This window comes from Pithys albifrons, chromosome 2, assembly GCF_047495875.1.
Source record: "Pithys albifrons albifrons isolate INPA30051 chromosome 2, PitAlb_v1, whole genome shotgun sequence".
Lineage (NCBI taxonomy): Eukaryota > Metazoa > Chordata > Aves > Passeriformes > Thamnophilidae > Pithys > Pithys albifrons.
This window is the reverse complement of record NC_092459.1, coordinates 69,008,406-69,021,830: the sequence shown is the minus strand read 5'-3', so window position 1 is coordinate 69,021,830 and position 13,425 is coordinate 69,008,406. Positions and strand designations below refer to the sequence as shown.

Genomic DNA, 13,425 nt, shown 5'->3' with positions numbered 1-13,425 from the left:
TTTCATATGACTACTGATATGCCTCTCTTTTTCTTCCTCTGCTAGACCTGCCTTTATTGTCTCCAAACCACCTTTTTCCCTTACTTCAGAGGTAATCGGTATCCATATGAATTCCTCAGTTCTGTCTCTTCTGGATTATCAGAACTTTATTTTTTGGGTTCTTGTCGTAAGCAGGAGATCTCTACTTTCTTACTCTTTTTTCAACTTGTTGTCCATGCACTAGACTTGTAAAAATAATTTATTTTTTGTTCAGTGACTGAAATAAAGAATTAAGACAAAGGAAAAGGTGCTTGTGATCAAAAATAATTTAAAGGATATTTTTTCTGTCAAAACTAGAAAATATGTCATTTTTAGTAGGGCTCAAATTTCTCTTCCATCCAGCTTTGATTAAATTCAGAGGGAAGATTTGAATCCCAGTCTTCAGGGCCTCAGGTTCATGTGGAAGTTAGGACTTCTTCCATCTCTTGGATTGCTTTGATCAGCTTTCATGGAATATGCACATACTCATTCTTGTGGCCTGAGAACAGGAATTCCTGGGAGCCTGTATCTACTGCAGTGAATCTCAGTTCCACAATTTGCAACAGCATCAACTGAAGAGGTTCCTTGCATCAGTTACAGCCCTTATGGTTGTTACTTGTAGGGGGAAGAGGAATGTGCATTTGAGCTCCAAGAGGATCAGAAGAAGCTGAATGTTTAGCATTCAGTCTATTCAGATTGATCCCTCAAATATCTGCTGGAAGATCAAAATTCCTAGTGATTTGTAAATACAGTGCTAAATCTACTTTCTTCATTCTATCATAGTGCCTCTCATATATTGAGTTTGGTTTCCAATACAACCTGCTGCAGTGTCCTGTCTTCTGTATTTTCTGTTTTCATACTCCTTACCCTGTACTTGCCTTCATATCATTTTGCAAGTTGCAGTCTTTCTGGATTTTTTGTTCCCCTCTCTATTCCAGTTTAATTTTGTCTGTGAATTGTGGTGCATTGGTCCATCTTGGAGTTCTTATCTAAATATTTTTTTCAGATGACTGCCTTACCCAATTTTCCATGACTCTCCAGTCAGAAAAATTCCAGTCCTTTAGAAGTACTTCTCTTTCTAGTCTCCTTTGTGGTACTCCTGTGGAAGCAAGAAGAAGAAGCTGGTGCTCCAAACTTGCTCTTCCAATCTGACCACTGGTTAGCAAAGGAGCCCAGTAACTCAGGAAAAATAAATCAAGGGTACTCCATGGAGAGCCATGTCAGTCCATCACTTTTTAATCTATATTTTAGATTACACTTTTGTAAGTATTTTTACTAGTCCAAGGGGTACTAAGGGTTTTGTATTTAAGTTGCCTAATTACATTACAGAACTAATTCTTGGAGATTTTGTATGTGTATAATACATATAAATAAAGTGCTTAGTCTACATTATGGACTAATAGCCTCCACAATCTAATTTTGAAACACACAGATGTTTATTTGATTTATAGGAGCAGTAAAAACAATCTGACTCCAGAAAGTAGATTTTCTTTCCTCTGAGACTGTTACATGCAGTTAAAAGAAACAAGTAATTGAATTACATTTCAGAGATGAGAAACTTTGGCTTTACAGCTAATGTGAAACTTTAGTCCAAAGTTCTCTGCAAGGCTACTACTGAGCAGATGCTTTTAGTTGTGAATTAATAAAAAAGGAAAATAAAGAAAATTATACTCAAAGTGTAAAACCGAAATTAAAGTAGCTCAAGATATATGTGTTGTGGCAGAGGAGTTGGAATACATGATCTTTTGAGGTCACGTCCAACCCAAAACATTCTATAAGTCTACAATACTAAAACATTATATGCAAATTAAATGACACAGCAAGGAATCACTGTATTCACAAAGTATGTTTTGTGGGAATTTTGTGCACCCAGGTGCGTTTCAGTTTTGTTTTAGTATCTGAATCTCAATGTAACTGAAAAGACTGCAATCCACAGTTAAACCTCTTATTCCTGTATCAACCAAATAATTTTATTTATATTACCCTTCCTGTTACAACATCAACTAATTGAATTTTCACTGGTAGAAAGCCCTGTAGTGGTCTAAGACTTGAGGGAAACCATTCCCATCGAGAAAGTGGAGAGCAAGGAATAAATTCTTACAATTACCCAGTCTCCAGACTACACAAAAGAACTTCATTATATAGCTGAAATACTGTAAGTAGAGCTTGGATTTTTTTCCACTCAAAAGTTTATTCCTTGAAAAGATTAGACTTGGGCTGACTGGGACAATTCAGAAATTGTAGGGAAGGTTCACAATCGGATGCAGTTTTCAGAGAAAAAACAGAATGTTTTACAACTGCCTTGTCTGTATACCTTTTGCTGTCTTAGCATCAGCAATTTTGAGTAAATCATATTTTTGAAGTTGTTTTGTTGGGGATTTTTTTTCAAAAAAGTATTGTAATATATGGTTCTGTGGTGAATCCAGCACCTATCTGCCTACCTGTATTTCTAATGACCTTATTTCAGCAGCACATAAATGTCTGACATGCTTTGCTCAAAAGCTGCTTTCTAGCAGCAGCAGACGGCTAGTGATTTCTGTGTAATTTTATGCTGCTCATTACCATAGTATTTGATGTTCTCATGACTATTAATGGATTTTGCCTCTTAACACTACAGTGAAATCAGCGAGTATCATTCTTCCTCTTTACAAATGGGGAACTGATGAGAAGCATAGATTAAGTGACTTACGTGAAAGCCACAGGAAGACTGTTCTGCTGCCAGGAATGAAATCAGCTGCCATGAATGCCAGTTCCATCAAGTTTCCCATATATTATACTTTGTGAGAGGTTTTTCCTAAAAATAATTGGAGATATTTTTCTTCCTCGCAGCACACAAAACCATTTTGCACATGCTGAGTGCATCTCTAAATAGGAGGCACATTGACAAAAATTGAGGAATAGATACTGTGAAATACTTTGAATTACAGAAGAGTTAGATTCATCTTTTAATGGCAGCTCTTTACATGTTAGATATCTAGGCTAAATTAGTTCTCCTAAACTTCAACTAGAGCAATTCCACAGGGTGATTCTTCCTACCTATCTTAGACATCATATGTAAGTCAGGATAAATTCCCTTCTTAATATCTTGTTTCTTCTCATTCATTTGAAGCCTGTATGACTTGTTTAGGTTAGATGTTTGATTTTTGATGACCTGAAGTTCTGTGAGGTGGTTCACAGTCCAATCTGTTTAGATACCTAGACCTTGATTTTAAGAATAACTTAGGCCAGGTGACTTGGGATTAAAATTATTGGAACTGAAGGAGCTATTGTGAGAGTCACCTAATTTCAAGTGTCATTATGTAGCAAATTTTCCCATCTCTCTTTATTGTTAATAGAATAGAGCACTTTAGGGCTCAGTTTGCTCATCCTGATGTACAAATCTAAAAGAGAAAAGATGAATTACATCCTCTCTTTCCTGCTAATTATAAAAGTCTATGCAACCAGTGTAACTATAGGCATCATCACTGAGGAAATGCAACCTAAATTAAGTGAATCCTACTTTAGATCTCCAGCTAAGAGGCGAGTAAACTAGCGGTGGTTTACTGCTGTAATATCCTCAAGTATCTCATCCAGACATATGATCAAAAATGTGTCATGGGTTCCAAAGACATTTCAGGGCTCTTGAAAAATGACTTGCTTAGTGCATGTTGATTACATCAGTCCTGTATGACATGTATGGCTGTGATATATAGGAAAAATGCCTCTAATAGCTATAATGTCACTATATGCAAGTAATAATAATTCATTAATAAGTGTTTTGGTCCTTTACAAGTCTTATAAATGCACCCTTACTGTAAAGTGATAAATTTTGCTTCAGGCCACTGAATAAAGGATATAAATCCACATGTGTAGTGTACAACTGTGTTATGGCAGCAAACATGTATCTGTTCTGGGACTATGAGTTTCACTTGGTTGTTGGGTTTTAATTGAGCAAGGCACAAGGAAAAAGAAATTGAAAAATGATGTCTTATGGGTGTGTCTGGACTTTGAAGTTAGAAAACAGGCTGGGAACTAGATGTCAAGATGTGCTAATGCATTTAGTAGGATCTTTTCTGTCTTCAAACTGGACCTTTTTTTGGATTTTATAGTGTGAAAATCACTGATGAGGGTCCATACTGCTTTGGCATAAGTCCTATGCTGAACCAGTGTAAAATGTCAGATCTGTTGGACAGAATACGATAGCTTTGTCTATCTTGCCAGAAGGTAAACTGGATGTTTCCTTTCTGTAATCTTTCTCTAACAAGACAAATTGATTTTCTTTTTACCTATACTCCACTTTTGTGTATCCCCCCCAAAAAAGGAGAGGATATTGGAGGAATCTCTCTCTCCATGCCCTTTAATGCTAAGTTAATGGCTGGAAAGCATATTCTTTCTTTAGCTGAGAATTTTTAATTGAATTGCTGACAGAATCTCAGCTACAGTGTCACTGGTGTTTGCCTTCATAATGAGAAGCTGCTAACAATCCCACAGCCAGCACAAAGTTCATTCTTAGCAGGGTAAGATAATCACCAGCCTCACCTTCAGGCCCAGTCTGTTCCCTGAAGAAAAATTAGGTCACCAGAGAGTTTTGCATCTGTGGTTACCTATCTTTCTGTTCAAGGCCAGCTGAACAACTCAGAGCACTCAGCAAGGAGTGCAAGGATCACAAACTGCTGAAAGTTCAGAGCATCCAATATTAAACATGTATGCCATTATTCTGGGGTCGAGCATAATGATAGCTTAGAAAAACACCAGTTGACTTCTTGAGCCCCCACGTTCAAGGAGACTTTGCAGGCATGTCTTGCACCTTTCTCAAAACACTATTATTTTCCAAATCCAAGATTCTTAATTCAGAATTTCTGGTTGTCATTTGTACATTGAGTGAGTGACATTCTGAACTCTTTTTCTCCTTTTAGGTTTGATTTTCTTTTGAGAGGAGGTTTGTTTGGATTTTTGTTAATTAACAAAGGTGGATACTTCAGGTTGTTTTTTTTTTTCTGTGATACAAGCTTTTGTGCCTAATACATTATAGTCTTTTAAGTACTCTCATATTAGTTTTAAAAAGCCAGTGTAACAAGACACATTATGGCAACATTTGGAGAAGAATGTTCTTAAATGTACTCAGCAGATATGTAGAAGAGCCATCTTTGTAATTTAAATTTCTTCTTTTTTTGTTTTGTTTATGAGGTGTCAATCCTAAAGCTTTCATTTTCCTTGTGGGATTTCTTTGGAGAGGAATGTGGATTTGAGAGTTTTCTCGAAGAGAAAATTCATACCTATTCCCTTCCTCTTTGGCCTTTTGGCTTTGCCTGTTTTCTTTGGGACTGTTAGAACCAAATGTTTTCATTTATTTCCCTCCACAATAGACCAACCTTATAGGTGAGTCTGACATCTGGATTACAGTGGTTATATAGCCACTAGTGTGGAAATACACCAACACAGAACCCTAGAGCGGACGTGATTTACCTATATGCAGCATGATTTGTACTTGTTCACTTCTCTCTGGCTGAAAGCAGGGTAAATGAGACATGAGAAAGTTATTGCAGTGGCATCGGACATTTTGGAATAGGTATTTTTGGCAGTGAGTGTACGGTGAGCATGTTACTTCATATTGTTGTGTGTCAGTGCCTCTGTCATTAAAATAAAAGCATTTCCATGGCCTTTGAGGCTATTAGAATGGAATTAGATGAAAAATGAAAAATACTAAAAAAATGTCATGGGACGCCCCGGAAAAAATATATATGCCATTGAAAGAAAGGTACATCAGAGAATTATTTTGTTTATTAATTTTATTTTGTTTAATCATCAATTTAATGGTCAGCATACTTTTACAATAAAGTTGACTATGTGAATTTTTACAGCCCTTTACCTCTAAAACATTGCACTGTACTTCTAGCTATGGGTCCTTGAGAGGCTTTTTATGTGTTCTTTTCATTCTGTATGCAGCATTTATCAGTAATCTGTTGGACTATTTTTATAATGTTTACAACATTTTTTTATAGTAATCTAAGAGTACTTGAAGTTACTTAGAGACATTCTTCTGGTTTTTGGGTTTAATATTCCACACAATTCTCTTTTGGTGAAAAAGACAGCAGTGAGCCAGAAAATGATGTGTATGATGTGAGTTGGAGCGAAGGGGCACCCAATTTAATGACACCATAAAGTTTCACACTTTTAACAACTAACCTGAGTTTAGAATGTGAGACTTGATTATGTGCACCAGAGTCAGGCTCAAAGCTTTTGAGGTTCTTTTCTGTGCTGTTAGAAATTTAATGCCAGTCTGTTTACTCATAGTACAACCGCTACCAGCGCTATGGGGCTGAGGAGTGTGTGCTGCAGATGGGAGGAGTGCTGTGTCCAACTCCCGGCTGTGGAGCGGGTTTGCTTCCTGAACCAGGGTTGAGAAGAATTGTCTGTGAACCTGGCAATGGAATAGGCTGTGGGGTAAGAACTTATATTGTCCTTCTAGTAGTGTGGTAAATAATTGATAATGTACAATGCTAAGATAAGGGGGAAATGTGGTTGGTTTTTCTTCTTTTCCATCAGTGACACTGAATTGTCCTTCATACCAGAGTGGGATACTGTAGTTCAGTAAACAATTTAAATATAGGACTATGGCTTAGGAATAATGACTTCATCATGTGGAATATTTCCATTCCATAATTGTTTGCTTTATTTGGTTTAAGAAGTTGCTGAGTAGTTACAGTAAGAAATTGAACAGTGCAAATAAAAATCCAAATGCACTTTGACTCTTTTCCCATAGTACTCAGCAAAAATGAACAGGATTTTGAGCAAGCCATGCATTATCATATTAATATTTTCTCTATAGAAAAAGAAAAGAGAGATAGAATAGCCAGTTTGTGACACTGAAATGACATTGCTTGTGCGTGTTAAGATACATGATGAAAAGAAAAATAGAAATAGTCTCATTTACTCATAAAAATGCTTTTAAGCAAGGAGAATGCACAATTAATAGTGGATTAACGGAAACCAAGAGCAGACGACACTTGAAAATATTTTTGCTAAGAGATCAGATCTTGGAGGACTTGTGATTTTTTTGGCAGTCGAAAAAGCAAGTACTTTACAAGAATCAAGCTCTTTGGGAAATAGATTTACATAGAGATGAATCTATATATGAAAAAACCTATTAAATGTTAAGTCAGAATGACTAACTGGTGGCTGTACTATGTGACTTCTTCCATGGTTGGCACTATTGCTGAATTCTGTGAAGACTACAAGACAAGAGAAAATATCTATATTTATAAAATATTATTATGCTCTTTCTCTTGTCTTTCTTGTGGAAAATGCACTTTTTATTGCAGTTTTGTTGTTGCTCAAACTGATACCATGGAAGAATAGCAGTTTGCTGAACTAGGAAGTTGCAGTAACTTGTCTTCTTTGAGTAGGTTAGCATCTGTCGACCTTGGTAAAACTTCCTATCTATCCATGCAGTGGTGCATGTAAAACAGGGTACAACCCAAATTCACTGAGCAGACATAGGGCTATAAAATGATACAGAATCTAGGAAAGTAATAAGCAACAAAGTTGAATAAACAAAAAGGAATGCCTCTGAATTAACTATTAGGGATTGGTTAAAAAAGACAAAACCACAAATAATCTTTATTCTGCGCTCTACCTTGAAGTGATGAAAGTCATACTGTGTTTTGCAGCTTCATTCATCATCATTCAGAATCTGCAAATGCCCTGTAAATAAAGCGTGCATAGCGTAAAGAATTGATGTATTGCCTAGTTTAGCAAACTGCTCTCTTTCCTTTTACAGACTCTGTGCTGTGCTTGCTAGTGAACAGATCTGCAGCCTTGAGTTTAACCTCACCCTTTGTTTTGAATTATGTAATGTCTTGAATGTTATGGGGTACAATTCACCGAGGCTGAAATGAGAAGTAGAAGGTTGGTCTGTAAGCCAAATATTGGTAAGATTGAGGCCCTTCTTCAGAAACTATAATGGAACAGGGTGAAAATATGTGCCTTTGAATCCTTCTTTGTACCCTGACAAATGATAACCTCAAGGAAGATTTGTCACAGAAGACTTGTTGTGGTGTAGGTCCTACCACTGAAATCAGCTGCTGATGATAAAACTGGCTGAAGGTAAAGATCTGACTGCAAGGACGTCAAGACAGGAAAGCTGTTTGGTTTTACTCCATTTTATGTAGTCACTCTGAGTGTTTTCTGATCTTAAACTACGATGTCATTTTTTCTAGGCAAAACTTTGCCTTTTTTAGTGTGAAGGCCTTCCATTAATTTTTATGGAATCCGGAAACATCCTTTTCAGAACTCAGCATTCTCTCATGAGTTCATGCAATGATTTACAAGATCAAACAAAAGGCACAGGATGAAGAACATCCCTATTGCCCATGCAAATAAAGGCTGCAAAAGATGTCTTGCAGTACGTACCCGTACAGCTTAGATTAGAGATACGTTCCTTATTTAAGGCAGTAAGCAAAGAAATAAGGAAGGTTAATGCTAATCTGGAGATTCTCCATGAAGATCTATGTCATTCTTTAAATAGTATTTTGGTTATATATAGTCTCCTTTGGGGTATTTGAACCCCTGTCTTTGTGTAAAGCTTGTATTACTAACAGAGGTTACATCTAACATCAACAGTCTGTTATTCACCAATTCACCCAAAAGCCCTTGTAGAGAAATAGTTGCCTACTGCACAGAACAAATTGATTGTTCATGTCTGAGTTGGCATATAAGGGTAGCTAACAACTGTCAAGTAGATGAAGATTTTGATTAGCTGATGAGATGATTCAAGAGAGGGAAGAAGGATGGGTTTTCAAGAGAAAGTCAAGACAATAAATATAAAAAGGGTTTTCAGCAGCCATTTGAGAAAAGGACAGGCTGAAGAAAGCACATAGAGAATAAGCTGTCCTCCAGGGACTAGAGCAATATAAATATTCCATTATTCAGAGAGAGAACTGTGGAAGCAAGTCCCAAACATATAAGGACTATGACAAAATCTGAAAGAACTTGAAAAATAAGCAGATGACTGAGCCACAGTGCAGACATTTTGACTTCCTCAGTTTCTTTATATATTATGTGAAATGAGAAACTAGAATCTCTTTCTGCAAAGTCATCACTAGCGGTATCAAAGCTAAATGTGAATCTTCAAAAGAGTGCTGGTAATTTACTAAAAGGTTCTTTGGGAAAGCTTAAAGATGATGGATTTTGCTTTGTCTTGGGAAATTTGGAAACACCAACATGTGGGGCCCAAAACCAGCCTACTAAATACCTATACAGAACTGTATCTAAAAGGTGAGAAAAGAGGTTTAAATGTAAGCATCCCCATATGTACCCTCTGCAGTCGGGCACTGCTGTCTGTTCAGGCTTTCAGGCAGAAAAATAGAACAAGGAGATGTATTTTCACTGAAAAGTAGCCTGCAGATATACTTTTAATGATTATGAATAGTCTTCACTTACAGTCATGTTGTGGTATCACTGACTGACCTCACTATTGTCTAGTCTTTCATATTTCTTATCATTAGCCATAAACATATTAATTGATTTGCTAAGATATTGCCATTATACACTGTTCTACCTTCATTACTATGCACCAGACCTATGTTATTAACATCTATTGCTCAGCTATAAAATTTTGACTTATTTAATACTAGAAAATAGCAACAAAACATAGAAGATGGTACATATTGTACCAGCTGGAGTGGGTACAGGAAAAGCTGTAGTAAACAAGACGTACAAAAACTCTATGAATAAAACATTTTTTGCTTGTTTTATATTATACTGGCATGTAATTTACTACATATTAAAGAAGCTTGTAGTTAAAAACAGATTAGACTGGATTTTGAAAAGGGACTATACTACTTGTGTATTAAGAAGTCTGCCTTGGTTTCTCCACATACAGCTCAGCTGCCTTGCAAAACATCCCCTGTCAGTATCTTTCAGTGGGATGATAATTGACTGATGTGGAACTGCATCCCACCTTTTGCTTCACAACAGTATGAATTTTTTGCAGCATGCAATATCAATTGACCCATCTCTTGGAACGGAGTAAGATGGGAGATTACAGATAGTGGAGACAGAGCCTGTGTTAGTCTTTTCCCTTTGAGTTTGTTCATTCATACCATAGTCTATATAAGCAAGAAAAATGTATTTCCAGAAAGTATCTGTTGTCTGATAGTCCCGTGCTAGAAGATCTGACTCCTGAATGTTCATTAAGGTCCTGAGACCATGCTAAGTATACTGATGTCTACGTGACAATTTAAATGGTCTTAGGAATAAGCAATCATAATTGATGTTTTTGTCATTCTTCATTTGAATCCCCTAATCTGAAACTCCAGTCTGTGAGTACTCAAGCTCAATGTATTAAATGTACAATGGCAAGGCAAATTCTGTAGTTTTGTAAAGGGAGAACAAAATCTGGGGTTATTTCACCTCCTTTACACTATATTTACTGTTCTGTAAGCACAGTGCATTGAAGAACATCAAGATTTCACTAAAGATGTGCTTCCTTCTAATACAGGTGAAATTTTAAGGTTACAGACTGCAAGAGGTCCCTGAAAAATGAATAGATATAAATACTATGTCTTCCTTATAAATAGAATCCCTAGGCTGTTTTATTACATAAAGCAAAATCCCTAAGGCAATTTCACTCTACCCAGCAATTTTTTCTCATTGATTTCTTCTTGCATTCTTCTTCTATGGCTAAGGAAGCACATGTCAAAAGCAATTGCAGCATATTTGTAAAATTAATAATTGTCTACCTTTTCAGAAAGCTTAATAGAATAGAGGACAGTCTAGAATAGTTACAGAAGTGCAATAGGATATTTCTGTTGTTTGCAAAGTTCTTTTCTGTGATTCATCATCTCCTGTTCATGTATTTCCTAACATGCATGTTTCATCTTCAGTAATGCCTTTGTTATGCCCAATAATATGCATGTAGTTAAATCCTGAATAATGGGAGAAAAGCTTTTGTTTTGAAGAGACAGATTTGAATTATAAAAATTCCATGCAACAAGTTCCTAACCACTTAATTTTGATAAATACAAATGATGATTTTGTTAGCCATGTGTGTCCTTCTAAAATTCTGTTGCATAGTTGTTTAATTTAGGGTTTTATATCTCAGTTGGAGTGCTATGTGAATGCACCTATACTCCCTCTGGAATCTGAACTACCTTGCAAATACTGTTTCAGAGCTGTATTATGTATGTGAAAGTGCATAAGAGTTTGCACAAGTACCCTACACTAGAAGGGAAGAGCAGTTTCCACATCTGGCAGTTATGTCTTTCATTGTAAAGTTCTGTTTTAGTGCAATGCATTGTCATCATCAGCATGGACTTTCTTTTTGCAATTTCTCTCCCTCAAATCTGTTTTTATTGTGTTATTCCATATATATTGCCTGATCAAGATGTTTGAAAGTCTGACTAACCTCAAAGACTTTATTTCCAAACAAAGATATAGGGATAAATGTTTGGTTCAGGACATGTACTTTTTTCTACTTTAGTAGTACCAGGAGAATCTTCAGTGTATGTAAAGAGAAAATAGGCAGCTTTTAAAATACTTGGAGATACAAAGATAGTCAAGATGAATAGTGGTAATTCAAGACAAACTTTGAAGATACTTGCACTGAAAAAGATCTTTTAAATTTTATAATCTGATGAATAAAAGGTCATGGATGAAGAAAGGCTGTGTGCACAATGATCTGAATTTTTCTCCTAGTTTTAAGATGGGAATGAAAGTTGAAGCAGAAGTAGAAATAAGAGGCTCCAATGTTTTGAAAAACAGATGAATAATTTAGAAAAAAAGGGAACCTCAAGACCTTTGTGTCATTTGCAAAACACTAAAATGGAAATAAGAGATAGCTGCTATCTAGTACTTACAGCAAAATTGAAGGGTTACTCTTTTTTTACTACATTTCAGGTATCTGTCCTTGTTCTTTATGTCATTAAATTTTTGCTTTTAAGTGAATTTGCCAGAAAGGTATCACCATGGATAAGGTAATAGCTGAAGATATTGCTGTGATTAAGAAACCAACTCACAGCAGGAGCATTTCATAGTATTGTATAGGAAGTTTTTTCAAGGGGAATGAAAATGAGACAGACATTTTCTATTATTGCTAAATGCAGAGCTGCTAGCATTGCGCCACAAGCTCTAAGCAGTAATCATGTATTGCTTTCTTCTATTAAGTGGGCACTCTAGCCTTTAGAAAGTAGAATTCCATCTTGTTGACACATTATGCTTCAATAGCTAAGCAAGTTGTTTCATTGCTAAAATATGGCAGACTTTCTCAGGCTGACCAAAATTTGTTTTGGATTTGTAGCAGGTTTTTACTGGTACTGTTTTACGTGGGTTAAAATGAACTGCAAAAGCCTGGGACTTTTTAAGATGTAGTAAAATGTTAATGTTTTAGTAAAGTGTTTACTCCAGAATTGCAGTGTACAATTAACAAGTTATGTATTGCAGTCAATGTGCATTATTTCCATTGCCCATATCTTGCAGTGCTGCAATTCATTGATCTCGTGACTGATAAGAAACTCAACTGTCAGCAGGGAGTGGACAAAGCTATCTAGAGAATGTTTCCATTTTTAATTATACGGATCACATCACTTCCTAGGACTAGCAAAAGCACAATAAATACCTTTTATGCAGAGAATGAATCAATTACTTGCACTTGGTTCAACAGTAGAAGAATTATTGCTTTTTCCTTTACATCCCAAATCATGGAGAACTAGCTAGAAAAATACTGTCAGAAAACATGAGATTCTCTTCCACTATAACTGAGCAAAAACTGAAACCTCATTAGTTTTGTCTTGCTAGATGTCCAGAATATTATGGGATGACCCATATCCTGTGATGAAATTCTGTATCCCTTGATTTATGTAGGGTATCATGCAGGTATCTGGAAAATGGCTGTTATACATACACATTAGAAGCTGAGTGTGCAGTGTCTTCAGTGTTTTGGCTTGATTTATTATTCTGTGGCTTCCTAGTAGTTCACCATTTAAAATCTGTCATATATGTTCTGAGACAGAAGCAAGGAAGTAGAGAGAAGAGGTAGTTACCTGATAAAGGGTGGAGGTTGCTGGTCTCTGTAATCTAGTCTGAGAACACAGATAGAATAATGTTGTATTTGAGTCAGGGGAATTGTATTAGAGAAAACTAGGATAAAATCAAGTTCTTGCTTGAAAAGATAAGTCTAAACTGGACACACAAACCTAGGAACTAGAGATGATAAAACTGGTCTCTGTGAATATAAACCAGCTCAGACTGGGATTTGTAAACAAATGTCTTGCAGAAGACAAGTGGTCCCACTTTAACTGATTTGTCTGAAATAGGAATGAGCCAAAATTGCAAGCATGTGAGACCCATTTTAAATTGAGGGCTGAGGTGGGTTTAAAATCACATCAATAGTTGATTTTAGAATTTATCAACTAAATCTTAGTCCTTGTA

At 36.1% G+C, this 13,425-nt stretch overlaps 1 protein-coding gene across 2 annotated transcripts in view; it reads left to right on the top strand.

The window, feature by feature from the left end:
* Positions 1-13,425, top strand: part of PRKN (parkin RBR E3 ubiquitin protein ligase) — a 721,348-nt gene that overhangs the window by 597,364 nt on the left and 110,559 nt on the right. For both annotated transcript variants that reach the window (XM_071549419.1, XM_071549418.1), the window contains one exon: positions 6,292-6,441. In XM_071549419.1, coding sequence (XP_071405520.1) covers positions 6,292-6,441 — 150 coding nt within the window. The remainder of the gene's footprint in view (positions 1-6,291; positions 6,442-13,425) is intronic.